This window comes from Carlito syrichta, unplaced genomic scaffold (genome assembly GCF_000164805.1).
Source record: "Carlito syrichta isolate Samal-C Ts95f unplaced genomic scaffold, Tarsius_syrichta-2.0.1 Scaffold314086, whole genome shotgun sequence".
NCBI classification, from domain to species: Eukaryota; Metazoa; Chordata; class Mammalia; order Primates; family Tarsiidae; genus Carlito; species Carlito syrichta.
The window spans coordinates 534,721-559,807 of NW_007258182.1; the positions used below are offsets into that span (position 1 = coordinate 534,721).

The 25,087-nt window shown below is 41.0% G+C and overlaps 1 protein-coding gene across 2 annotated transcripts in view; it reads left to right on the forward strand.

The window, feature by feature from the left end:
* Positions 1–24,009, forward strand: part of XPO7 (exportin 7) — a 40,585-nt gene extending 16,576 nt beyond the window's left edge. The window contains exons 11-28 of one of the 2 annotated variants that reach the window (XM_021719031.1): positions 34–206; positions 2,453–2,646; positions 3,289–3,394; positions 5,847–5,982; positions 6,503–6,576; positions 7,760–7,840; positions 8,731–8,794; positions 9,173–9,281; positions 10,237–10,343; positions 13,323–13,411; positions 14,124–14,231; positions 16,427–16,509; positions 16,783–16,997; positions 17,231–17,369; positions 19,168–19,328; positions 20,285–20,383; positions 21,282–21,409; positions 22,423–24,009. In XM_021719031.1, the coding sequence (XP_021574706.1) occupies positions 34–206; positions 2,453–2,646; positions 3,289–3,394; positions 5,847–5,982; positions 6,503–6,576; positions 7,760–7,840; positions 8,731–8,794; positions 9,173–9,281; positions 10,237–10,343; positions 13,323–13,411; positions 14,124–14,231; positions 16,427–16,509; positions 16,783–16,997; positions 17,231–17,369; positions 19,168–19,328; positions 20,285–20,383; positions 21,282–21,409; positions 22,423–22,516 (2,160 nt within the window). In that variant the 3' untranslated portion in view covers positions 22,517–24,009. The remainder of the gene's footprint in view (positions 1–33; positions 207–2,452; positions 2,647–3,288; positions 3,395–5,846; positions 5,983–6,502; positions 6,577–7,759; positions 7,841–8,730; positions 8,795–9,172; positions 9,282–10,236; positions 10,344–13,322; positions 13,412–14,123; positions 14,232–16,426; positions 16,510–16,782; positions 16,998–17,230; positions 17,370–19,167; positions 19,329–20,284; positions 20,384–21,281; positions 21,410–22,422) is intronic. The other variant, XM_008070981.2, reaches the window with a different exon arrangement.
* Positions 24,010–25,087: the final 1,078 nt, after the last annotated feature.

The following is a 25,087-nucleotide window of genomic DNA, read 5'->3' on the forward strand; positions in this document are numbered from 1 at the left end:
AAAAATATGCCTTCTGCTCTTGGTTTTCCTTAGCACTGGGAATTTGCCCCAAATAGCGTGCACTATCTTCTGAGTCTATGGCAACGACTGGCAGCCTCTGTGCCATATGTCAAAGCCACAGAGCCCCACATGCTGGAAACGTATACTCCTGAGGTCACCAAAGCATACATCACATCCCGGTTGGAATCTGTGCACATCATACTGAGGTAAGGAGGCTTGGACAGCCTCCCTTATTCTCCCACCAGTAGCCTAGTATCAGACTTCCTAGAGATCAGACACCAGGGTTGTTGATAAGAGTCTCATTGGAGCTAATACTGTTAATGACTGTTTTTCCTTGTCAGCAGAGCAGCATAATGAGAGCATCAAGTCTGATAGACTAGTATAGTAGTGGGAATCTGCAGGGGGGGCCTCATCAAGGGTACCTGCATGATGAACATTTGTATACCTAACCCTGAATTGTATCCCACGTCTTTAAAATAAAAAAAATTAAAAGAGAAAAAAATACAAAAAGAATTATAATGTATAGCCAGGCATAGTGGCTCAAACCTGTAATCCCAGCACTTTGGGAGGCCAAGGTGAGAGGATTGCCTGAGCCCACAGGTTCAAGACCAGCCTGGGCAACTTGGCATCTCTACAATAAATTTTTAAAAATTAGCCAGGAGTGGTAGCATGCGCCTGTAGTTCTGGCTTCTTGGAAAACTAAGACGGAGGGATTGCCTGAGCCCAGCGGGTTAACGCTGGGGTGGCCGTGAGCATGCCACTGCACTCCAGCCTGGGTGATGGAATGAGACTCCTCAAAAAAAAAAAAACTCTATGATCCCATAATAAAAAAAAGACTGGGCTCAGTGGTTCAGCCTGTAATCCCAGCACTTTGGGAGGCCGAGGCAAGTGGATTGCCTGAACCCGTGAGTTCGAGACCAGGCCAGGCAACTTGGTGAGACCTTGTCTCTACAATAAATCAAAAATTAGCCAGGCGTGGTAGCACATGCCTATAGTTCTGGCTACTTGGAAGGCTGAGATGGAAGGATTGCCAGAGCCCAACAGGTCGACACTGGGGTGGCCATAAGTGTGCCACTGCACTCGATTCTGGACAACAGAGTGAGATTCCAATTCAAAAAAAACACCAACAACAAAAAAGAATTATAATGTGTAAGTTATAGTGGCTAGATGTGAACTCCCAAAGAAATGAGTGGATAAATGAGTGGGCTGTTTCTCAGGGGAATTTACTTGGACTTTGAAAGTCAGATGCTTAATTTGGTGAGAGTCAAGTGCATTTAATTGTCGTGAATTAATAGTCTTAACTGTTTATGATTTGAATCATTTCAAAATCTGAGTATTGGTGAAGTTCACTGGAAAGCATTGTTCTATCAGCTCCATAACTTCTTATGCTGAGGATTTTGCTGGCTTCAGTGAGGCATTGTTGGAGTATGTTTAAGTGTGTGTAGGTTCTGGGCCCAGATAGCCAGTACTACATAGTACTACAAATAGGATTATTTATAGCTGGTACTATATAATAGCCATGTACTCTTGGGCACATTTCTCCATTTTATTATTTGTAAAATACAAATAATAATAGGCCTATCTCATAAGGTTCTTACAAGGATTAAATTTGTATGACCTGGCACATGGTAAACACAACAATTAGCTGCTAGTTGTAGTAATGGTGCTGCTGCTCATGCAGGCATTCTCATACTGTGACATAACAATAGAGAAGGCTCATCTTTGGACAAGATGTTAAAATCTAGGAGCCAGTAGATAAGGCAAGACCTGATACAGATTCATAGTGCCTCATCTGCAGGTCTGAAATCCAAGATGTGAAAACTAAATTTTCTTCTTGGTTTGGCACCAGAAGTCACTTGGTGACAAAATTTGAGCTGATATGAGACCATTTATCGAGATCTTTTTATAAAATGACTTATTATGAACATTCATAATACTCATACATTTTGCTACAGAATTGTTGAGTTTGATATGCCACAAAGCCCATTATGGGTTATACATAACGTAGTAGAAACATCATATTGCCTTTCTCAAATCTGAAGATTTCTGAATTCCAAAACACATCTGTCCACAATGGCCTCACACAAAGAACTGTGTACTTGTAGTCCCAGAGTTTACTATAGTTAAAAACAAGCAAAAGACTAAGAGGCAAGAGGTCAGAGAAGTGGGACCGTGGAACTGAGGTTCAAGGCAGACAAATGTTAAGGGATGGGAATTCAGACTGGAAGATTGGACACCAACAAGCAGAATATACCGAAGAGAGACTGATACTAGGGGCAAGATATCTGCCTTCTGAGTTTTTTTATATTCTTCCTTGGGAAAAAGTAGTGTAGGGATGTAGCCCTCTATGATATGAAATGGTGACTAAATGAAGAAGAAAAATATGCACTGTACTGGGAAAACCAGTAGGCATGTTTTAGGAGAACTGTCTTCCTTCTTCCCTTGGGAGCAGAGACGGCCTGGAAGATCCCTTGGAAGATACAGGGCTCGTCCAGCAACAGTTGGACCAGCTGTCCACCATCGGGCGTTGTGAATACGAGAAGACATGTGCACTCCTCGTGCAGTTGTTTGACCAGTCGGCCCAGTCCTACCAGGAGCTGCTACAGAGTGCCAGTGCCAGCCCAATGGACATTGCAGTGCAAGAGGGTGAGTGTGCCATGTGCAGGGAGTACTATGCCCGTAAGGAGATATCGTCAGTACCCTTCACACATTGCCAACTCTTTCCCTACCTCCCTCCCCTAAAGAATTATTTCATCATCAGTTACCTCCATATACACAAAAGAATATTTATGAATGGGGCTGGGAAGGAGAAACTGAAATCATATCTGTAGTGGGTTGTTTTGTTGTTTCTCTCTTCTTTTTTTTTTTTTTTTTGGCTTCCTGTCACCCCACCCCACCCCCATCTTTTTTTTTTTTTTTAAAGAAATGGGGTCTTGCTGTGTTGCCCGGGCTTACTTCAAACTCGTGAGTTCAAGCAGTCCTCCCACTTCAGCCTCCTGAGTAGCTGGGATTACAGGCACATGCCACTGTACCCAACCTGGGTTGTTTTTAACTCTAAGGAAGTACTGTATTCTGGGGGGAAAAAAAAAAAAAAGCTTTGTCTGATATAGGAACTTTGATTGTCTAAGGAATTTCCCCTTGGCATTGCCCTTATCAAAGCAGAATAATAGCTGTTAAGACTATGGCTCTGCCATAGTGTCCTTAAGATTAAGGAAGCTTGTAGTAGGGAATGTCTTCATGAAGTTATCACTGGAATTGATACTGAAATAAGTCTTTCTTCTGCTGCAGGAAGGCTGACATGGCTGGTTTACATTATTGGAGCAGTGATTGGTGGCCGGGTTTCTTTTGCCAGCACGGATGAGCAAGATGCTATGGATGGCGAGCTTGTCTGTCGGTAAGTGTTTCCCACGGAAGCTCTTCATTCTGCTTCTCTAACCACTCCCTCACCCTCTGTTTGGGCCTTTCCCCTTTACAGAACATAATCTTATGTTACTGATTGCCTGTGAGACAAAGTTTTCAGGCTTATTACACATGCCACAAGAAGTCTGCCTATGATCCTTACTAAAAAAAAAAAAATTCACAGCAATTCAGCAAGGAAATATTAGAGAATTAGGAAAACTAAAATGGAGAGAGTCTGTTAGGTTTGTTTAAGAACAATATCTCAGAATTAATGTGGGCTGCTTCTGCCATACCAAAATAAGTTTCATAGGAAACTGGTTCTTCAAAAATCACCAAAAATATAATTACAGAGTTTTTATAGCCTTTCAAATCTCTGGGCCATACACTTGTCTACCTACATGATTTCAAGCTTTTTTGTATCTGTGTGATTCTCATTTTATTAAAAATCTTTAAATGAGCATTAAAGCTATTGGAAATTTATATTTCTAAAGTTGAAGGGAGAAAAAAATGGAACATAATTAGTGATTTCTAAAAATGTACTTAACAAATAAAAAGGCTGGATTTTTTAATACCCTAAAGCAGAGCTGCTCAAACCTTTTGACCTCAGGACTACTTTATCCTCTTAGAAAGTATAAGAATCCTGACCGGGCTTGGTGGTTCAGCGTGTAATCCCAGCACTTTGGGAGGCTGAGGCAAGTGGATTGTCCGAGCCCGCCAGTTCGAGACCCACCTGGGTAACTTGGCGAGACCTCATCTCTACAATAAATCAAAAATTAGCTGGGCGTGGTAGCATGCACCTGTAGTTCTGGCTACTTGGAAGGCTGAGGTGGAAGGATCTCTGGAGCCCAGCAGGTCCAGGCTGTGGTGGCTGGGAGCGTGCCACTGCACTCCAGTCTGGGTGACAGAGTGAGACAAAAAAAAAAAAAGAAAGTATAAGGATCCCAAAGAGCATTTTGGTTTTTGTTTTTCATTTTTAAATAGTAATAAGTCTATTACATGTTAATATAAATATTTTTGTGACAAATAATTTTCTCAAAAGTAATGAGAAGAGTGGTATTGTTTTATTACAGTTTTACAAATCTCTTTAATGTCTGGCATAGGTGAAGACAGCTGGATTCTCAGAACTCTTCTGCATTTAGTCTGTTGTGACATCACATGTCATGTAGCCTCTGGGAAGCCCTTATTGCACCTTCATGTGAGAGTGCAAGTGAAAAGGGCAAAAAATAAAGATGTTTTGTGACATTGCAGAGAGCCGCTACTATAAGGACTCTACACTTACAGGTGTTCTTCTTACAGATGAAAACTTTTAAACATGATGCCTTAGACTTTATTGGTTTCCATACATCTCATTTTAGAATTCTTCTAAAGATCCCCATTTGTCTCTTTCCACTCCCACTTTCTTTATTAAATAAACATTTGCCTAGAGTTACCTTAATCTTGATGAAAGTTTCCGTGGCATTTTCCCACAGGCATCTTTTGAAGAACTGAGCAAAGCTTTAATAAGAATGAAATCTAATATCTTTCTGATTCCACAGCCTAGTTTCATACTGTGTGTGTCGTAATATGACTTTAGTTTAGACAGTGTCTTGCAGACTGGTTCTCAGCTTGAATATAGCAGCACAATGTTTGAGTCTAATTCACTCATGATATGCCACAAATAATCTGTGACCTTTTCTCACCTATCAGAATGTCATGTGACTCACGATTTTATTCAGCGTTTACTCACTTGCATTCCAAGTGCTTTCTGTTGGAAAGAAACGTGCAGAGAAAAGGGATAAAGTCACAGGTGGCTTATCTGCCGGTTATCTCTGGAAGTGTTACCTACTTCTTCCTTGCTTCTACTCCTTTCCTGGCTCTGTGAGAAAAAAGACTGAGAACTATTGGTCTAGTCCTATCTCCCTCATTTATAAAGAGTAACTGGGAGGGAGAAGTTGTTCTAAGTTCTTTTTGTTTGTTTGTTTTTAGATTAGAAAATACAGTTTATTTAAAAAGTACATTTAAGAGAGAAAGAGGAGCTTCACCTCCCCAAGGTAGGGGAGGGGGCCAAAGCCAGGAAATGTGGCCTGGCCATAGTTCAGAGAGCACATGGCCACACCACAGCTTAGCAAGGCAGTGTCTACGCAAGTTCTTCCAGAAGTTTCAGGGAAGACTGTCACCCCTCCTACCAGTGTTGTTTTTTTTTTGTTTTTTTTTTTGCTGATTATGAGTTCTCCCCCTGTCTATAGTCAGTGGATAAACATCTGACCATTCATCCCTTGGCTGTGGTTCCTCTTGGGCAGAAGAGGAAAATTTTGTTCCCTCCTCACAGCTTAGAACCTGCAGAGAAGGCCTTGCAGATGGGATGCCTAAAGAAAACAGCCATACGCGACCATGTCAGCGTAGCTCAGATTGTCTAGAGTAACTAGGATGTCCTGCTGTTGAGAGAATCATTGCTCCTCTTCCTCTAGGGTGCTCCAGCTGATGAACCTAACAGATTCTCGCTTGGCCCAGGCGGGTAATGAGAAGCTAGAATTGGCCATGCTGAGCTTTTTTGAACAGTTCCGTAAGATCTACATTGGGGACCAGGTGCAGAAATCCTCTAAGGTAAACAGTCTCTCAGTTGGCGTCATTTAGTTCTCATTTCTTACTTGTGAAATTGCTGCTTGAGGGAAACAGTTGATAACACTTCACATAGCCACCAGATTTCAGGTATTGGGCCAGTCTAAAAGTTTTTTCTTAGTCTGTAGAATTCAGGGAGACTTATCAAAAAATTGGATCCATTTCTCTAGTGTTCCATATGCTTAACAAGTGACCGGTCAACACATCTATTTTTCTTCCTCAAGGAGGCAATTCTTAATCTCCATACATGAATTAATGTGTAGAACAGCAAAGATTTTGGCAGTCTTTCTGTAACTTAAAAGATTGAAGGGGCCCTGTAAGATAGCTCAACATCTATCTAGTATTTAGTAATACTTAGAAACTAGCTCATCACTTCAGTAAAGTCACCCCCGGATTATTGTCCATTTTCTTCCCATATCTTACCCCTGAGTGTGGACAGAAATAGTACTGGGGTGTAATTGTTCTAATTCATATTTTCTGGTTACTTTCTCTTCCTTAAAACCAGCTGTACCGACGACTGTCAGAAGTTCTGGGTTTGAATGATGAGACCATGGTCCTAAGCGTCTTCATAGGAAAAATGTAAGTGTTTCAGCTTGCCATCAGCAAGAGTTCTTTGCAATCCTGTTGCAACTGTAAAATGTGATCTTGGCATTGTGCTGCCAGTGCCTTGGTATTCCAGCATTGATCGTTTGCGTCAGAAAATTGTGCATCTGAGTGTGTGACAAGCTGTGCTTAGAGATATGGCCCGGCCCCAGAGCATTCCAGGCTTGTACAGGCAAGGATTTAATTTTGTTACTGCAGAATCTCCTCTATAGCCTCTGGAATCACAGGTGAAACCCTGTCATGGCATTAGCAAAATAAACCTTCTTCCCCAGTAATTGGTGCTTGGCCTCTCACCCAATTGTCATGCTCCAGGGATGTCCAGAGTAGGCATTCACTTTCTGTTGCTGATTGCCTCTAAGTTATGCCCCTCAGGAGGAAAGTCCCACTTTAAAATGGGCTTATTCCTCCCAGGAAGCATCACACCCTTTAAGAGTCTTGAGTCTCCAAAATCTAGTGCTGTTGATGGAACTGTCTCCAAAGTTGGAGCTCCTAATTGACCCTTTTTTTGGTTTTTCTTTTTTCTTTTTCTTTTTTTTTTGAACGTTATGCCCCTTTGGTTACATTTTCCCCTTTCTAGGAGCTCAGTTTATCAAAGCACACACTAGGAGCCAAATATATTACCCAGGGCTGTGTGCAAAGTGACATTTTGCCTCCTTCCAACTGTCCCAACCCTAAACACTCATATTCATGAGCTGGTTAATAATTTAAGATGGAAAAAGCAAAGGGGGTCTAAAGGACTCTGCCAGCCAAGAATCCAGAAGCAAGGGCTACTAGAATTCTGCAGCTGACAGTGGATGGTGCAGGTGCAGAATTGCATACGTCTGCATGTTATCACTGCCGCAGAAATCTCTTACCCTTGCTGCAGAAATCAGCCCTGGAGTGCCCCAGAATTCCAAGGGCCTGGGTATGGGCCAGTGTAGCTTTGGAACCAAGTAGTGAAGATTATCTGAAGGATAATTTTTCTAGTCAACCAAATGTAAGTACAGAGATTTCCTACCCAATTTTTTTTTTTTTTTTTTTTTTTTTGTGGTCGTGATGTCTGTGAATTGGTGGTGCAGATGTGTGGTGATTTTTGATGAATGACTTTCTTCTCCCAGCCCTCAAGGAAGCCAGGCAAATCAAAAATGTCTCTTGCTTTTTTTTTTCTTTTTGTCTCCAGCATTACCAACTTGAAGTACTGGGGCCGTTGTGAACCAATCACCTCCAAGACACTACAGCTTCTCAATGACCTCTCCATTGGATATCCTTTTCTAAGCTAGCTTCTGTACACAGCAGAAACTGGCATGCCACAGTCTTAGAACCATGCCTCTTGCTGTTTTCATTTTAATTTAGCTTTAGTGTGTACTCAGATGCCTTCCACTTTCCTAGTAGTCAAGGGCAGTGCCCAGATTCCAAGAATAATTTTAGACCTCCACAAATGAGTCAAAACACAACCCAGTAGTGTACTACAGATTTATCTCTGGCTATTCCTAAGGTCCAAAAATACATAATAGCTGCGTCTCACAGGTACACACTCTCTGTGGCCAAGGTTTTAGGATCTGTAGTGGAGACACAGTCCCTCTTGCCCTGTCACCTACTGGGTAGAAACATCCTGATTCCAAGCGTTTTGATAGAAGTAGTGATTATACTTGTCTTGACTGAACTAGGTCTGCTTTAAAGTTTGAATTGCTCTAAGATAGCTTTTCACAATCAGGGGTCTGCAAGAGGAGTAAACCCTGTAATATTATTGGAATGACTTTTGTCTCAGTTCTCTCGAAGATTCTACATAGCTAATGTTATTCTAAGTAGGAGAGAAGTTCATTCATTATACAAACTGGATGCCTTAGGGATAGTTTTAGTGCTTAATTCTCCCTTGGAACCCAGTGAGAAAAGCTACTCTAAGATATTCATGATTATTTGGGGAAACTGCTGGGTTTTATCTATTTTCTCACAGCTAGGAGTTTGGTATGGGTATCCTCTTCTTGATCAGTTAAATATTGCTTAGAAGAGAATACATTTTTTTCTATTAAGTAGTTGTTTTAGAAAAATAAAATATTTGGGTGATCTGTCCTTTATCCTAGAAAGTTTCCACGTGCCTTAAGATTCTTAGTGTACTTCACACTTTCCTTGACCTTCTTCCTTTGTCTTTACATACAGTAGTGTAAGGAAGCTAGTGAAGCTTAGTGCGGTACAGTTCATGCTGAACAATCACACGGTGAGTGACAGCCCCTCTCTCCCATCACCCACACACACTTTCTCAACACATAAAGATGTTTAAGTTGAGGTCCTGGGTGCTTCTACAACAAAGACTGTGATCCCTGACTCCCGTTACACTGCCAGATTACAATTACTGTCATCAGAGCTATTCTTTGGGATTCAGATTATCTGAATTTCAGTGATGTCACCTACTACTATTCATACTACAGATAAATAGTAGGTAACAACAACCCAGAAAAAAAACCTTCAGGTTCTTAAAGAATGACTACATGTAGCCACTATCTTGAAAGGGCTCAGTAATTCTCAAATTACTGGCTTGCATTCTGCCTCTAACCCATGTTTTTACCTTTTTAACTTGTTTTCTTTTTTTCAATAGAGCGAGCACTTTTCATTTTTGGGTATTAACAATCAGTCCAACCTGACAGACATGCGGTGTCGGACTACCTTCTACACAGCACTTGGGCGTCTCCTCATGGTGGATTTAGGTACTGCAATAAATCCTAGAGGCTCATGTAGTAATCTGGCACTGTTCTAAATTTTTATTTGAGGACAGGAAACTAGATGTGGGGGATACTTCTCTGTTGTTTCAACAGTAACAAAAATATCTGAAATAACAGTCTGATTTCACCAAGAACAGATCAGGCTTTTGTGGTCCCTGTAACTGGAAGAGAATAACAGTGTGCTTCTGAAGTTTGCATCTGACATGCAGTGACTTTAAATTCTCTTCAGTGCCTTATGTGTAAAATAAGGGAATTGAGATTCCTAAATGCATTGTGTTGGCCTGATAACTTCTCCACCCCACATTAAAGTGCAAACCCACATGAGACAGTCAACAAAACTTTTTATTATCGAGTTCTCTAGCACATAGGAACCAGGAGGGCTTAATCACTTTTGTAGCAACAGTGGTGATATTAGCAGTTTTAGGTCAACTAATAGCAAAGCTCAGTGGAATCATTCTAATTTTGAGCTATTTAAATTTAATCTTACCAAAATGACATTATAAAACCTTCTAAGTTTATGAAAGATTACTTTTAAAAAGGAAAGTATGAATAAACCCTCCACAGGCACTTGTCTGACATTTGAGTCTCATCTAGTTCTCATACACCAGCCTCAGTCCTTTCTTGACTGACTCTAATTCTCATTAAGGCAAAATTAATAACATGGTATACACATATGAATCTCTGAGACTGTGGCTCTACATCAGAAAACTTAGGCCATCCCTGAACTAGATGGTTTCTTTTGTTTTCCAATTTAAAAATTCCATGTCTATACATACATTTTATTCTTGAATTACTACTGATACCTATTGGGATAATAAAGGGACCCCCTCCCTTGAATTATCCTTGGGTCTGCTCACCTTTCATCCCATCTTGCTTCCCATGCATACCCAGCTTTGAATTCTTGGTATTGGGGTCCCACCCTGGATTGTTTCCTTTACAGGAGAGGATGAAGATCAGTATGAGCAGTTCATGCTCCCACTCACAGCAGCGTTTGAGGCTGTGGCCCAGATGTTTAGTACTAATAGTTTCAACGAGCCAGAGGCAAAGGTGAGTCCTTCACCCACTGATTCATCAGCTTCTGGTGTAGAGCAGTCCCTTGTTAGAAAGTAGTGCTTGACCATGAACTAACCACTGCTTGGATTCCTGGGATTTTGGAGTTGAAGAACCAATACAGATTTATAAACTCTTGTATTTATGTTAGAGTATATTCTTACGCAGCTTTTAGGGGTTTTTTTGTCTAAGTTTTCAAGTGTACTAGCATAAAGTTGTTTACAGGCTTCTTATTGCCTTTTAAATCTCTGTTGTATCTTTAATTATGTCCCCTTTTAATTTTTAATACTGCTTATTAGTGCTTTCAGTCTTTTTCTAGATCAGTTTTACTAGTCTTTACAAAAAGCCAAACCAAACTCTTTTTAGCTATTTTATCTGTGTTTTTCATTTCATTCATTTTTTACTCTTATTTTGCTTTTTATATATTTTCCTTGGAGTTACTTTTTTTCTAATTTTTAAGCTTTTCAACCCTTCTTTACTAATATCATTTAAAATTATAAAAATACCTGTAGGCTGGGCTTGGTGGCTCAGCCTATAATCTCAGCACTTTGGGAGGCCGAGGTGAATGGATCACCTGAGCCCACGGGTTCGAAACCAGCCCGGCAACTTGGTGAGACCTCGTCTCTACAATAAAAAATCAAAAATTAGCTAGGTGTGGTAGCACACGCCTGTAGTTCCAGCTACTTGGAAGGCTGAGGCAGAAGGATCGCCGGAGCCCAGCAGGTCGACACTGGGGAGGCTGTGAGCATGCCACTGCACTCCAGCCTGGGCGATGGAGTAAGATTCCAACTCAAAAAGAAAAAAAAGTATCTGTAGGTAGGGTCACATTTTTAATTGTGGTAAAAACACAAACTTTACCACCATAACTATTTCTATATGTACAGGTTAATAGTGTTAAGTATTGTGAAGTAGATCTTTAGAACCACAATTTTATGTGTTACATTTTTTATTATTAAATTCTTTGTAATTTCTAATTTCCTTTGAGATTTCTTCTTTGACACAAGTCATTTAGAAGGGTTTTTTGAATTTCCATATAAATGGAATTTTACGTTGCTTTTAGTTCTTGATTTCAAATTCTCAGAACTGACATTTCTTGATTATTGCTTTCCTCATCTTTTTACTCTTTACACACCTGCTCTCCTGACCTGTATAGATCTCTGTGCCAAAATCAGAATACACCTGGATGTTACTATTGGTGGGACATTAGAGCACCAAGGCCCTTAGGAATAGAAGAACCACCATGTAGCCCAGGAGTATTGCCAGATAATACCAGGCTTTACCTGACATTCTAAAGTTCTCCTAGCCAAGCTTGGTGGCTCAGCCTGTAATCAGCGCTTTGGGAGGCTGAGGTGAGTGGATTGCCTGAACCCGTGGGTTTGAGACCCGCCTGGGCAACTTGGCAAGACCTCATCTCTACAATAAATCAAAAAATTAGCCAGGCGTGGTAGCGTGCGTCTGTAGTTCCGGCTACTTGGAAGACTGAGGCAGAAGGATCACTGGAGCCCAGCAGGTCGAGGCTGCAGTGGCCAGGAGCGTGCCACTGCACTCCAGACTGGGCAACAGAGTGAGCCTCCAACTCAAAAATAATAAAAAATAATAAAGTTCTCCTTTTTCCTCTTTAGAAAAGCCTAGTTTTCTGTGTCCAAATCAGCAGAGTAATCAGGATATCACCACTTTGTCCAACTCTCTCTTCCTTTATACTTTTGTTTTGGGGTCTGAGATGGGTGCCATTCAAAGCTAGGTACATATTAGCTAGGCAAGAGTATCAATTATTAATTATTAATCGAGGACTTCGGTATATCAGTGAAACAGTCCTTTTCCCATATTAGTCCCATGTTAAGCAAATAAAATTAGCAAAAAGAACCACCTTGGCAATAGACTACAACTAACCTATGTCTTGACTATGTTAAGTCTTTTAGATTGACCAAGTCTTAGACTGGAAAATTGAGTTTATGGTATCAGTTTAGGAAGGGAACTATTTGCTCACAGCAGAGTGTTAACAAAAATGTAGTCATTTTTGCCAATTGAATCAGGATCTCCAAATGTGCTACCTTCCTGAGCATATTGATGACTACTAGATTTTTTAATGAGTCTTACTGTTCAGGCCTCCCGAGTAAAAGTTCTGTTGAGAAAGAGATTACTGGATTTGGAGTCTTGGTGTTATATATGAGACCCAATCTGGGCCCTCCTCCCACCTAGCAGCATGACCTTAAACAAGTGCCAGAGATCCTCAAACTTTTAAAACGGGGCCGGTTTACTGTCCCGCAGACCGACTATAGTTTAAAAAAAAAACTATGAACAAATTCCTTTTTTTCTTTTTTTAAACTATAGTCTGCCCCTCCAACGGTCTGAAGGACAGTGAACTGGCCCCCTGTTTTAAAAGTTTGAGGACCCCTTTCTGTAAAAAGCGATAGCACTTACAGCTCCAAGCTTCTACATGTCAGTTGTATTTCCAGACAGCCCAACCAAAGAGACAGGTACCATAGACTCCCCTTTTGTTTTCTTCCAGGCAGGGCCTGCAGGTTCCTTTAAGATACAGACCATGAGGATATATGGGACACTTTTACCTCTTCTTGTATGGGTCTTTTTAATTTTTCTCTGTTTTTTCTTTTTTGGGGTAGGCTTTTTGCTTTTCTACTTTTAGGGGGGTGCTAGATGGGCTGAAAGCTTTTCCACTTTTTGTATAATATATAATTTATTACTTTAATGTCTTAAAACTTTGTCAGACTCTATATTTTTTCTACAGTAGGCTTGGAACTATTCTATTTGCTTAGTATAACAAACTTCCCCAGCTAATTTTCCAAGTGAAAAGATTCCAATCTAGCATGAAAAAGATTGGTTCAGAATATTTGAGAAGTACTTATTGAGGGAGTGCTGTGGGAGGAAGAATTTGTTTACAGATACGTGAAATCCCCATCAGATGGTTATAGTTTTGGTTTTTCTTCTATATTAACGAATTTTTGCCTTCTACTACAGCGAACTCTAGTTGGCCTAGTGAGAGACCTGAGAGGGATAGCTTTTGCCTTCAATGCCAAGACCAGCTTCATGATGCTCTTTGAATGGATGTATCCTAACTCAAACTAGGGGCATACTACAGCAAGCCTTAACTGGAATGTGACTGGGTGAGAGAGAAGTGGGGAAGGAGGGTGTGATGAGGCAAAGATGAAGAGTACCCAAAAGACCTGCCATGTGTCCTGTGAGCTCCAATTCCAGTGGGCTAATGACATAATGTCGTCTGAGATTAGGCAATGAATGAGATCATTTCCAGGTTTCTCTTGGGTCCCAGATAGAAATGCCTGTAAAACTATATACCACTTAACAGTTGATTTTGCTACACTTAGACATTTCGAGTTCAGTCTACTATTAAAAAAAAAAGACAGCTTTTAGAAATTAGGAACTCTAGCTTTACTGACATTATAGCTTTGTGCAGATCATTTCAAATCCAAGTGTCTCTGTTTCTGATAGTTATGCAAAGGAAACAGCTGCTCCCTGATCATATCATCAAAGTGATGCAAGGATAAATAACAATATGAAGTATGCTGTACTGTTTAGAAGAAAGGCACATGTAAACTAAAGTATATTATTAAATGCATTTTACGGGTTAAATGACAAAATTATTCTAGCATCTTCTGGTTAGAAAGACTCTAAGATTCGCGAGCAAGAGACAGGAAATCAGAGAACTATAATTTAATAGTTTGCACTTGGCTAGTGCTGAGAAACTCTTAAATTCTGTACCCTTCTGGATTCAGAAATCCTTCCTTAGCTTCTTATTTACAGATACCCGTCCTACATGCCAATTCTCCAACGGGCAATTGAGCTCTGGTATCATGATCCAGCCTGTACCACACCTGTGCTCAAGCTGATGGCTGAATTAGTTCATAATAGGTAAGCAGGAGGCAGACCTTAGAGGCTACACCTGCCCTTTTCTCAGAGAAATCCCTGAGAGAATTTGTGTTACCTAGTGCTTTGAGCAGGTTGTAGGAGATGTATAAGATTCACTGCTGTCAAAATTTGCAAACCCCTAAAAGTTTATGTGAATGATTTTGTTTGTTTGAAAGAACAATATTCCCCACCACGCAAAGCCATAGCCAACTGTAGGAAATTAGTCACTTTGAGGCTAGGCGTGGTAGTCCATGCCTATAATCCCAGCACTTTGGGAAGCTGATGCTGGAGGATTACTTGAGCCCAGAAGTTCAAGACTTGCCTGGGCAACGTGGTATGACCCCATCTCTACAAAAAAATATAGAAGAATTAGCCAGCATGGTGGCATGCAGCTGTAGTCCCAGCAACTTGGGAGGCTGAACTGGGAGGATTGCATAAACCCAGGAGGTTGAGGCTGCAGTGAGCCAGGATCACATCATGGCACTCCAACCTGGGCAACAGAGTGAAACTCCATCTCCAAAAAAAAAAAAATTCCCAAATGTCCATTCTTACGAGAAATAAATTTAGCAACCAAGATTCTGATTTCCCTGCCCACTGATTAAAAAGTTAACATTTGGTAATGGTGCCCTGTCCATTACATTTCATGGTTAGAAACAGAAAAATATGATATATATTAGATGGGCATTTATTCAGCAAACTGCAACAGGATCAGTAAAAATTTACTTTTTAAAAGTGAGAAAGATTTGCAAAACACCAAATTTTAGATTTGCCCAACAATTTAGGAATGGTATAAAAGAAAAATCCAGCACCTTAGCTTTGCTAGAATTTCAGGTAATGCATCTGTGTCTCATGGCACTCCTGGGAAAATTGATAATTTTTAAAATTACTTTGGTGGGGGGTGGGTAATACTCAAAGAGGGTATAACCTCCCATGAGGCTTATATTAAAGAGCTATTCATTTATAGTAGATATTTGAGAGCCTCTAATCTTTGCCAAGCACTTTCCTAGCTACTGTGCTGGACAAAAATCTCTACCCTCTTTGATGTTACAAATGGTGGGGAAGACAGACAATAAAAACAAGTATGGAAGATAATTTCAGACAGTGATTAAGTACTGTGGAAAAAATAAAACAAGATAGGAAAACGGGGAATGGAAGGAGAGGAGGGTCAAGGAAGGCCTCTCAGAGAACATACTTAAGCTGGAATCTGAATAACAAGAAAGATTCTGGTACCCTGCAAAGATAAGGGGTGTTCTAAATAGGGAAAACTGCAAGAGTCCTGAGACGTGTTACATTTGCTGGGACTTGTGGCTGGAGCCTGGTCAGTGTGGGGAGGCCATGGGAGAAGGGTTCAGATCATTGGGCAGAGCCAGAGCATCTAGAGCCCTAGCTCAGCAGTAGTGGGTATTGGGCATTTGTTCTCATTGCAGTGCAAAGCAACTCAAGTGTTTTAAGCAAGGGATTAAGATCTCATTTACATCATTTAAAGAGTGTGTGAAGACTGGGACTGCAGGGAAACTGTATAGGGAGTGGGTAGATTCTGGGCCTATTTTAGACCTAGATCTTGATGGATTCAATGTGGAGGGATATAAAGAGGAATTGAGAAGGACCTCTGGGTTTGAGGCCTTACCAACTTGAGTCCAGTGAAGCTCATTAAACGGTAGAGCAGACAAAAGAGGTGTTCTGGTCTAATGAACAGTCAGAAACTCAAATCTAAGACTTGATACAAAGTGTTCCTCCTCTTCCTGACTCCTGTTAGAATATTCCAAGTCCTTTTATCTTTTCTTTATGTAAAGTGGTAACAATGGTTTTCCCCCTCCCTTAGTTGTCACTGAAGTCATAAAGGTTGATGCAGACTAATGTCTGAAGGGCTGTGAGTTAGTACCAAGAAATGACTGGTAGAAGGTATACTTCAATCAAGTAAAATTGAGAATTTTAAAGTCTTATTTTATCTGCTGCCACAAATTTTTGTTTCTTTTAAATATTTTCAATTTTCGAGTAGAATTCGAATCTAGCATGTTGGTCTTCAAGATAAGTTACATCTTTGTTAAATATTATAACTCGGTTATTCTCACATTAGGATAGGTAGTCTGCATATCTTAGTACAGAATCACCCAAGGTACTCGTATGAGAGCCTGAAGTACCCCAGTCTTATAAGAAAACACCTCTTGACTTTTTCTCCTCCTATGCTCTCTGCTCAGATCTCAGCGACTTCAGTTTGATGTCTCTTCCCCTAATGGCATCTTGCTCTTCAGAGAAACCAGCAAAATGATAACAATGTATGGTAAGTGCTTCAGAGGACTATGCCCCTGGAAGTGAATTCCAGCTCAGTCACCACATTCTAAAGCGTGTAGGTCTCCAGCTAGCCCTGGCAATGGCCAAGACAGCATTACCATCACATACTGTGTTTCTCATTCATTGTGTATCAGCATGCCAGCTGTCACCAGGGGCCTGATGGAGTTTGTATGCCTTTGGTATAGGAAGGCTGAGTTTGTATATAAACTATGGATTCTAATGCAGTTGAATAAATATATATATATATTACATGTGTACTCAGGCAATCGCATCCTGACACTAGGAGAGGTCCCAAAGGACCAGGTCTATGCCCTGAAGCTCAAGGGCATCTCCATCTGCTTCTCCATGCTGAAAGCTGCTCTCAGTGGGAGTTATGTCAATTTTGGAGTCTTCCGTCTCTATGGAGACGATGCCCTGGACAATGCTCTGCAGACCTTCATCAAGCTGCTCCTCTCTATTCCCCACAGCGATCTCCTGGTAAGCCTAAAGCTCCATTGACAGGATCTTGCCCCTCATCACAGTCAGTCTTTTTTGCACCTGAGACCATGACTGAATGTTTCTCTTGAGAGAGTGTATAGTCTAGCTCCTTTCTGCTGTAACTAAGTCTTTTGTTTTCCCAACAGAAAGGTATTAAGCTATTTAAGATCTTCTCCCTTCATACAGAAGTTCACAGTACCTAAGCTGATTTTCTTCCTCCTCCTGTCCCATAGGATTACCCCAAGCTCAGCCAGTCTTATTATTCACTACTGGAAGTCCTGACCCAGGACCATATGAACTTTATTGCAAGCCTAGAACCTCATGTCATCATGTATATTCTCTCTTCCATTTCTGAAGGACTTACTGCACTTGGTAAGAATTTGGGTGAGTGGAGTGGGTGGGTTGGTTTTACCACTTCACTAAACAGAAGGGGTGAGTTTAGCCCTAGTATCCAAAAGGATTACTGCTTTAGGGAGTTGCCATTAACAACAGAGTTCATAATTCACAATGCATTCTCCTCCAGCAGATACTTACTGATCCCCTCCTAAGTACCAGGTACTGTGCAGAAAACTTAAGGATACAGTAATTAACAACACATAGTTCTGCCCTTAAGCTTTTTTATCTGGTTGATGAAACAGACACGTGAACAGACAACTGTCTGTTTACCAGACTCACCCCTAATACACTACAATAGGGGTGAGTACACGGCGCTGTATGAGTCCTCAGGGAAAATACCGAAACACCTGGTTTTGAGGAGGTAGGGTCAAGGAAGACTGGCTGGAAGACTTGGCATCAAAGCATAGGCCTAAAAGCTGAACAGGTGTTACCCAGCTTGGCAGAGGAAGGTTCCTAGCAAGAGTGACAGCAAGCACTAGCACCTGTAGGCGGGAAGGAGCCAGGAAACCCAGGGGCTGGCACACTAGTCCAGAAGAGTTAGTGAGGAATGAAATGAAGCTTTAGAGATAAGCAGGAGCAAATCTGGAGATCATGAAGGGGGCCCTTAAGCCATATTAGAGTGCTTAGACTATATCCTGAGGGTGCCGAAAGCCATGGCAGGGTTCTACAGAGCTTGCTCCCTAAGTTTTTTCATTCTGGTCCTTATGGTTTCTTAACCATTTTGTTTCTAGGCTCCCTTTCAGCAATCTTAATAGGTTTGTGTGTTCAGAGAATAAGACACATTTTTAGGTAAGGGTGAGCAATAAGATTAGGTGAACTGCAGAATAATCATGATATATTGCAAATGCATGTAGAACAACTTTTGGGTTATCTGTTGTGGTGAACTATCCATGCCTCTCTGCCACTTGATATGCATTTACTTCCATCAGGATGCATAGCCATATTTAGTACAGTCCAGTCTTTGGGAGGCTGTTTTATGTCTTCTAGGAAATAGAGGAGCCTTTGCGTAAACTGTCAGTCCCTTAGGAATCAGGGAATTGCTTACTCTTCTAAGGGTTTATCCCTTAGTGCTTTGGCCTTCCCTCATCAGAGTCCTGCCCATAGGTTGTGCTATGTGTTCCTTTTGTAAAAACACATAGATGAGTCTGTGGCTCCCCTCAGAGATGCTTTAGAGATAAACAATATGGTGTATCCCATTCTAACAAATCATAGATGGGTTTATAGGCTATATTGGGCAGGGCTGAATGATATCTCCCAAGTAACCCAGAGCATGGGGTTATACCTCAGACTTGGATGCTAATCATAGCTCTTCTAGTTACCAGCAGTGTGGTCTTTAGTCAAGTCACATAACCTCTCCAAAGTCTGGTTTCTTCCTGTAAAACAGAACATCTACTTCCTGGAGTTCTTCAGATGAAAAATTAGAGATAATACTATAAAGTACTTAGCACAATATCAGGCACAAAAGAAATACCTGCTGAATGGAAACTATTTGTTAGTTTTTAATGAAGCAAAAGATATATCCACAACACACTGAGCCAATAATTTTAATATTACTGATTTATAGCTATCACTACATGCTCACTTTCAAATTTAGAAATTGGTGTTGCTATATGGTAAGGGTAAGAGATTAACAGGAAGCATCCTGAGTAGTGACCTTGGATGAAATGGCCAGTTTCCCATGGGACCAGGTACTTCTGTGGAATCTCAGCCAGGAGCAGGCCATGTTGGCCCAAGTCACCAACAGCAGCTGTACCCCTGCCCTTCTTTCTTTCAGACACCATGGTATGCACAGGCTGCTGCTCCTGCCTGGACCACATTGTGACATATCTCTTCAAGCAGCTGTCACGTAGCACCAAGAAGAGGACCACACCCCTGAACCAGGAGAGTGACCGTTTTCTGCATATTATGCAGCAACATCCAGAGATGATCCAGCAGGTAAGGAAGCAGAGGCTTAGAGGCCATGATGCGGTTTCCTACAGTGAAAGGACCTCTGCAAGAGAGGAGAGGCCACTCAAGACATGAACATGTCTGATCTCATCTGGTTCACGTTGCCAAGGTGAAGTTGCAGTGGATTTTGAGTTTGCTGAGTAATCACTGGATATAGAAAAATCTCAAAAACTCAGGTTCCAAATTGTTCTTCTGAGTGTTATACCAACCCCTATTCCCTGAGCCTATCTCATGAGCAGTATCTTCCTTCCTTGAAAATTACTTTGCTCTTCCATTGCCATAAATGAAGCATGAGTTAGCGGTATCCAGCCTTCTGATGGCTTGTGGTCCCATTTGCAAAATAGGAAAAAAGAATGCAGGGCAAAAGAAAATAACTGACCAAAGAGATCAGCCCATATGCTTGCCCTTATTTTATTTGTGTGCAACAAAAATAATACTTGAAGCAACTTGCAGAAACACAATATGACATAGAAATAGATAAGGAAATTGAATGTAGAAGTATTGAGATTTTAGACAATCTCACCTTTGTCCACACTGTTCTCTAAAGAAGCTGTGACATAATTCATAACCACATCACATCCACAAAATGTTATAAAGCTATCTCCTCTGAAACCAGCATCTGGAAGCAACAGTGCAAGGTAGTTTTGCCTCCTATAATTTTGTTTGCTTGACCCCATCCCATTCCCTACAACTCATGGATGACTAGGAAGAGCCACTTATAAATGAAAGTATCAAACCAATTTAAGGAGCAGGAAAGGAAATAAATATCTTAGAAGAAAAGGTTACCTTATAATAGAAGATTAAAATGAAGCTTCACAGAGTATTTGTCTGGTTTACCCTATATAGAAAAGGCCTTCACCCTAACACACTACTCAGTTTGGAACCTATCGTTTTATCTTGGGTAACCACACACTAGATCACTGTCTCAAATTCTCCATTTTCAGATGCTGTCCACGGTGCTGAATATCATCATCTTTGAAGACTGTAGGAACCAGTGGTCTATGTCACGACCCCTACTTGGCTTGATACTACTTAATGAAAAGGTAGGACAGCCAGCTCCTCCCTGGTGCTGAGCCAGAAGCAGCATTAGGCATGCACATGGCTGTCACTTTCCAGGCACTATGAGAAATGCTTCTAGAAACACTACAGGATGGCAAAACAAGGAAAATGGGCCATTTACTGAGTATGGCCCATTCACGCTTTTAACATCATATCACTTAACTGTTAGAAGTTAGCATGTGTGGCAGTTTAGACAAAGGTTAAAGGTTGAGGAAGTGTTTTCCTCTAGATAGTAAGAGAAGTCCTTTACAAGGAAAGAATGTGCCTGAGTATCAGAGCACCTAAGTTATAAGTTCTAGTTCCAGCTATGCCATAAACAAACAGTCTTGAGATCCTATAAAAGAAAGATCTGCATCAGACGGCACTTTTAAAGTGCTTTATAAATTAAAAAAAATTTTTTTTGAGTCAGGGTTTCACTATGTTGCCTAGACTGAAGTGTAGTGGTGTGGTTATGGCTCACTGCAGTCTCAACCTCCTGGGCTTACATGATCCTTCTGCCTCAGTCTCTCAAGTAGCTGGGACTACAGGTGCACACCACCACACCTGGTTAATTTTTTTATTTTTTTGTAGAGACAAACTATGTTGCCCAAGCTGATCTTGAACTCCTCGGCTCAAGCAATCCTCTCACCTCAGCCTCTCAAAAAGCTGGGATTACAGGCATGAGCCACCACGCCTGACCACAAATTAAAAATTCTTCATGTTTAAGTAGGATGAAGACATGTTATCTGCAAGTGCCTGCCTGAATATTTTTTTTTGAAAGTATCCAATTTTAGCAGCTATTCCATTCCTTCTTGAAGAACATTCTTCAACTCTGCAGATGATAGAAGACTAATCTGCCTTCCCCCCTTCTCTTACCCTCTGTTTCACTCCTTGCCCCCACAGTATTTTTCTGACCTAAGGAACAGTATCGTGAACAGCCAGCCACCAGAAAAGCAGCAGGCTATGCATCTGTGTTTTGAAAACCTGATGGAAGGCATTGAGCGAAATCTTCTTACGAAAAACAGAGACAGGTGAGTGTAGAGGGCCCTGCCAGGAAATCCTGGGCAATTGTTATTTTTCATATCATTGAAATAGAGGTGATTGGTGATTCCTCAAAGTCTTGTGCACCCATGTTTAGAGGCCATCTGAAGCAGCACTGTTCAACAGAAAAGCAAACCACATTAAAAGTTAAAAGAAACAGGCAAAATTCATTTTAATAATATAATTTTCTTTAACCCAGTGAAGCTAAAATATTATGCAAATGTATAATCAATATTTTAAAATTGAGAATCTCCGCTTTTTTATTGTAGTAAGTCTTCAAAAGCATGTGTATTTTACATTTAACAATATCTCAGTTCATATGTTAAGTGTTATCAGAAATACCTGATCTGTATTTAGATTTCATAAATTTACAATTGACAAAGCAGATTCCCAGTTTATTTCAAACATACTTATCAGTTTTCCAATAACTGAATTGAGTATCTGGGCTTTGTAATTAATTTTAAAATTTCACTTAAGTTTACCTAATTTAAAATAGGGCATTTTAATTTAAAATTAAAGTGCAACTGGGAAACTGAATTTTAAATTTTATTTAATTTGATTTCCTCAGTCATACTGGCCACAATTCAAGTATTCATTAGATATGTGATTAGCAGCTACCATGCTGGACAACACAACTCTATACTGCTGATCTTGTGGCATTAAAAAATAAGACAGCTTCTTTCTCCTGTTTCCCTCACTTTGTCAGAGTGATTTTCCACCTCTGTAAGATTTGTTTTGTGCTGCCATGAGCACAAGGTGGCCCTCAGGACCCCAGATATGACAGATCTCTAGGCCTGCCATGAAGTTGCTAGGTAGAAAGGGGCAAAATTAGGCCAACTTTCCTATATATAGTCTTAAGACTGAAATTAACTGACCTTAGAAACAGAACCCATCAATTCATACATTCTGCTTCCCAGTAGCTACTTCTCCACTAAAAATCATTTTAGGCAAAGACCTTTCCCTTCCACCCTCCTCCCCCAACCCACATGCATCCTCTCTGCAGGTTCACCCAGAACCTGTCAGCATTCCGTCGAGAAGTCAACGACTCGATGAAGAATTCCACTTATGGCGTGAATAGCAATGACATGATGAGCTGACACCTCCTTGGACTCTACCTGTACAGAGCAGCATCCCTTTGGTTTGGCCCAGAGGGGCGAACAATTGCAAAGGAGAGGGCCTGGCTGATCCTGGCTCCTTCCAGGGGTGTGGGGAAATGGGCAACGGTCAACTGGCTACTTCCCCAGGGAATAGGGGTGTGAGTGCACTCACTAGGGGGCAGGGCGCTGCTGGTTCCTGGGGGACTGGGTGGGAAGGGTGGTGGGAGGAGATAGAGACATAAACTGAGACTCCAGCCCCTCTTCCTGGGGCCGCCCAATGGGGAAGAACCCCCAGTGTCCTGCCACAACCTGCCTTGTATAAACATGTACATTTTTTCATAACATTTTGAACAAGGTTTATATTGACTCAAGTTTAAAAACAAAAAGTGTGACTGAAAAATTTTTACAGAGTCTAGTGCACCAATGCTGATGTGAGGGGTTGTGTATGCGAGTGAAGAAAATGTGTATTCTGGTGGCCTGAAGCTTTACTGGACAAGGATGTGTGAGAGTGCAGAGATATATTTAGTGACACAGTGTAGAGAGGCAAAAAAAAAAAAAGTTAAAATTCCAAATGTATATTTTTTCTTATTGCCCTTTCCTCGCCCCAGAAATGATCACTTCCTGTTACTGTATTAACCCTTGTTATTAGGAACTCTAAGCCATGTGAGAGCACCATTCCCCACCCCTTGACCACAGATGCTGCCCTAGGTCCCTGGCCTCTTGCAGTGACAAGTAACTCCAGCTAAAAGTATGTGGTGTTCTTAACTTTATCCTTTCTCCCCACTTTGCTTACCCTCATCCTCAGACAGATGCCTCTTGCTTTTAAAAGTTGGATTGAACTGTATGTAGTAGGATTCTTGGTCTCTAAAGGTAGAGATCAGAAAGGAGTTGAGTCAGTTGCTCTCCTGTTGAGCAATTTGGATGAGTCCACCAGAGGCCCAACTGCGTGTGGCCAATAACTTTTAGTCTTCCCCAGCCCTCGAGGCAGTGTGTGTGGATGTATGCGTGTGGATATTTATATATGTACCCTGCACTCATGAATGTATGAACTGGAGGAAGTTACTACAGTGGAGGGGTTCTTAATAACAAGGTCTACCTAGCATGAAGTATTTAACACTCTCCTGCCCCTTTAAAAATATACATTTTTATAAAATGAAAACCATAATAAATGTTTTGAATATTTAAAAAATTAACCTACAGAGGAAAATTAATGGAGAAAGCTATTTGCCTTGTACTTTTTCCACAATTGTTGCTGCTAGTTGTATACATCTCTAGCTCAGCTCTTGCCCACAGGACCCTCATCAATTAGGGTTTCTTTTTATTTGTCTCCTCTGCCCCCAAAAACAAGCCTGTTGATTTTTTTTCCTTCTCCTCTGGCGACTGTGTGGTGAATCCTTTCTTGCGTGATCAGGTTGCGGACAGACTTGTAAGGGTGTTTGCTGCATACAGTGTAAGCATTGTGACCGCCAATAAACTTCAATGGTTTCTACTGACCTGGTTTCAGCAATCAAGTCTAGTGTGTGTCCAAGGACATGTCTCACTCTAAACACACGTAAATGTGTGAAATACGCACTCTTAAAGCCAGTGGATGACAGGGAGCCCTCAACCTGACAAAATTACCTTGTTTCTCATTGGACTCCCATTTCTTTTTAAAAGTATGATTGGTTTTGTTGAGTTACAAAATGCTGTTATCCACAGCTATAAAAGTAAAGCCATTCTACCTCTTTACTAGCTTCCAGGTAATAACATGGCTACCAGCAGACAGTAGTAATTGAAGAAAGCCCAGTTCTGTTGATGTTCTGACATCTGCTCCTCTGACGTGAGCTGGCCTTCATTCATTACGCCCTAACAAATTCAAAGACGTGTTATCTCCTAGATTACTTTGCAGACCTCACAGGCCAAATGAATGAATGAAGAACACTAGTTAACAGGTACTACTTCTAACCCCTGTACAGTGTAATGACCAAGTATGAGAGAACTTCATTGTCAAGAATATGGAAAAGTATTAAGATACAGATCGATTTGTGTACCTTAATGCAGACTTACATCCCATGACTCACAAACTCTATAAGGTGCCATTCTTGTCTGCCTTATTTAGACATACTACTATCTATGTCTGCTGTTTCAGCCTTCTGGGAACTGGTATAGCCTTCTCAGTCCTAAGGTATTTCAAATGCAAAAAATTGTATTTTACAACATAAACTTGGATGCATAATAAATCATGGTATGGTTGTCTTGTTAGTAAGAGAAAAGCCTTACCAGTCACTTAAGTAGACATTACACTTTTTTTTTTTTTTTTTTAGTCAGAATCTTACTCCAATGCCCGGGCTGGAGTGCAGTGGCACGCTCACAGCCACCCCAGCATCGACCTGCTGGGCTCCAGCAATCCTTCCACCTCAGCCTTCCAAGTAGGCGGAACTATAGGCGCGCACTACCATGCCTGGCTAATTTTTTATTTATTGTAGAGACAACAGGTCTCAGCAAGTTGCCCGGGCTTGTCTCGAACCCGCGGGCTCAGGCAATCCACTCGCTTCAGCCTCCCAAAGTGCTGGGATTACAGGCTGAACTACC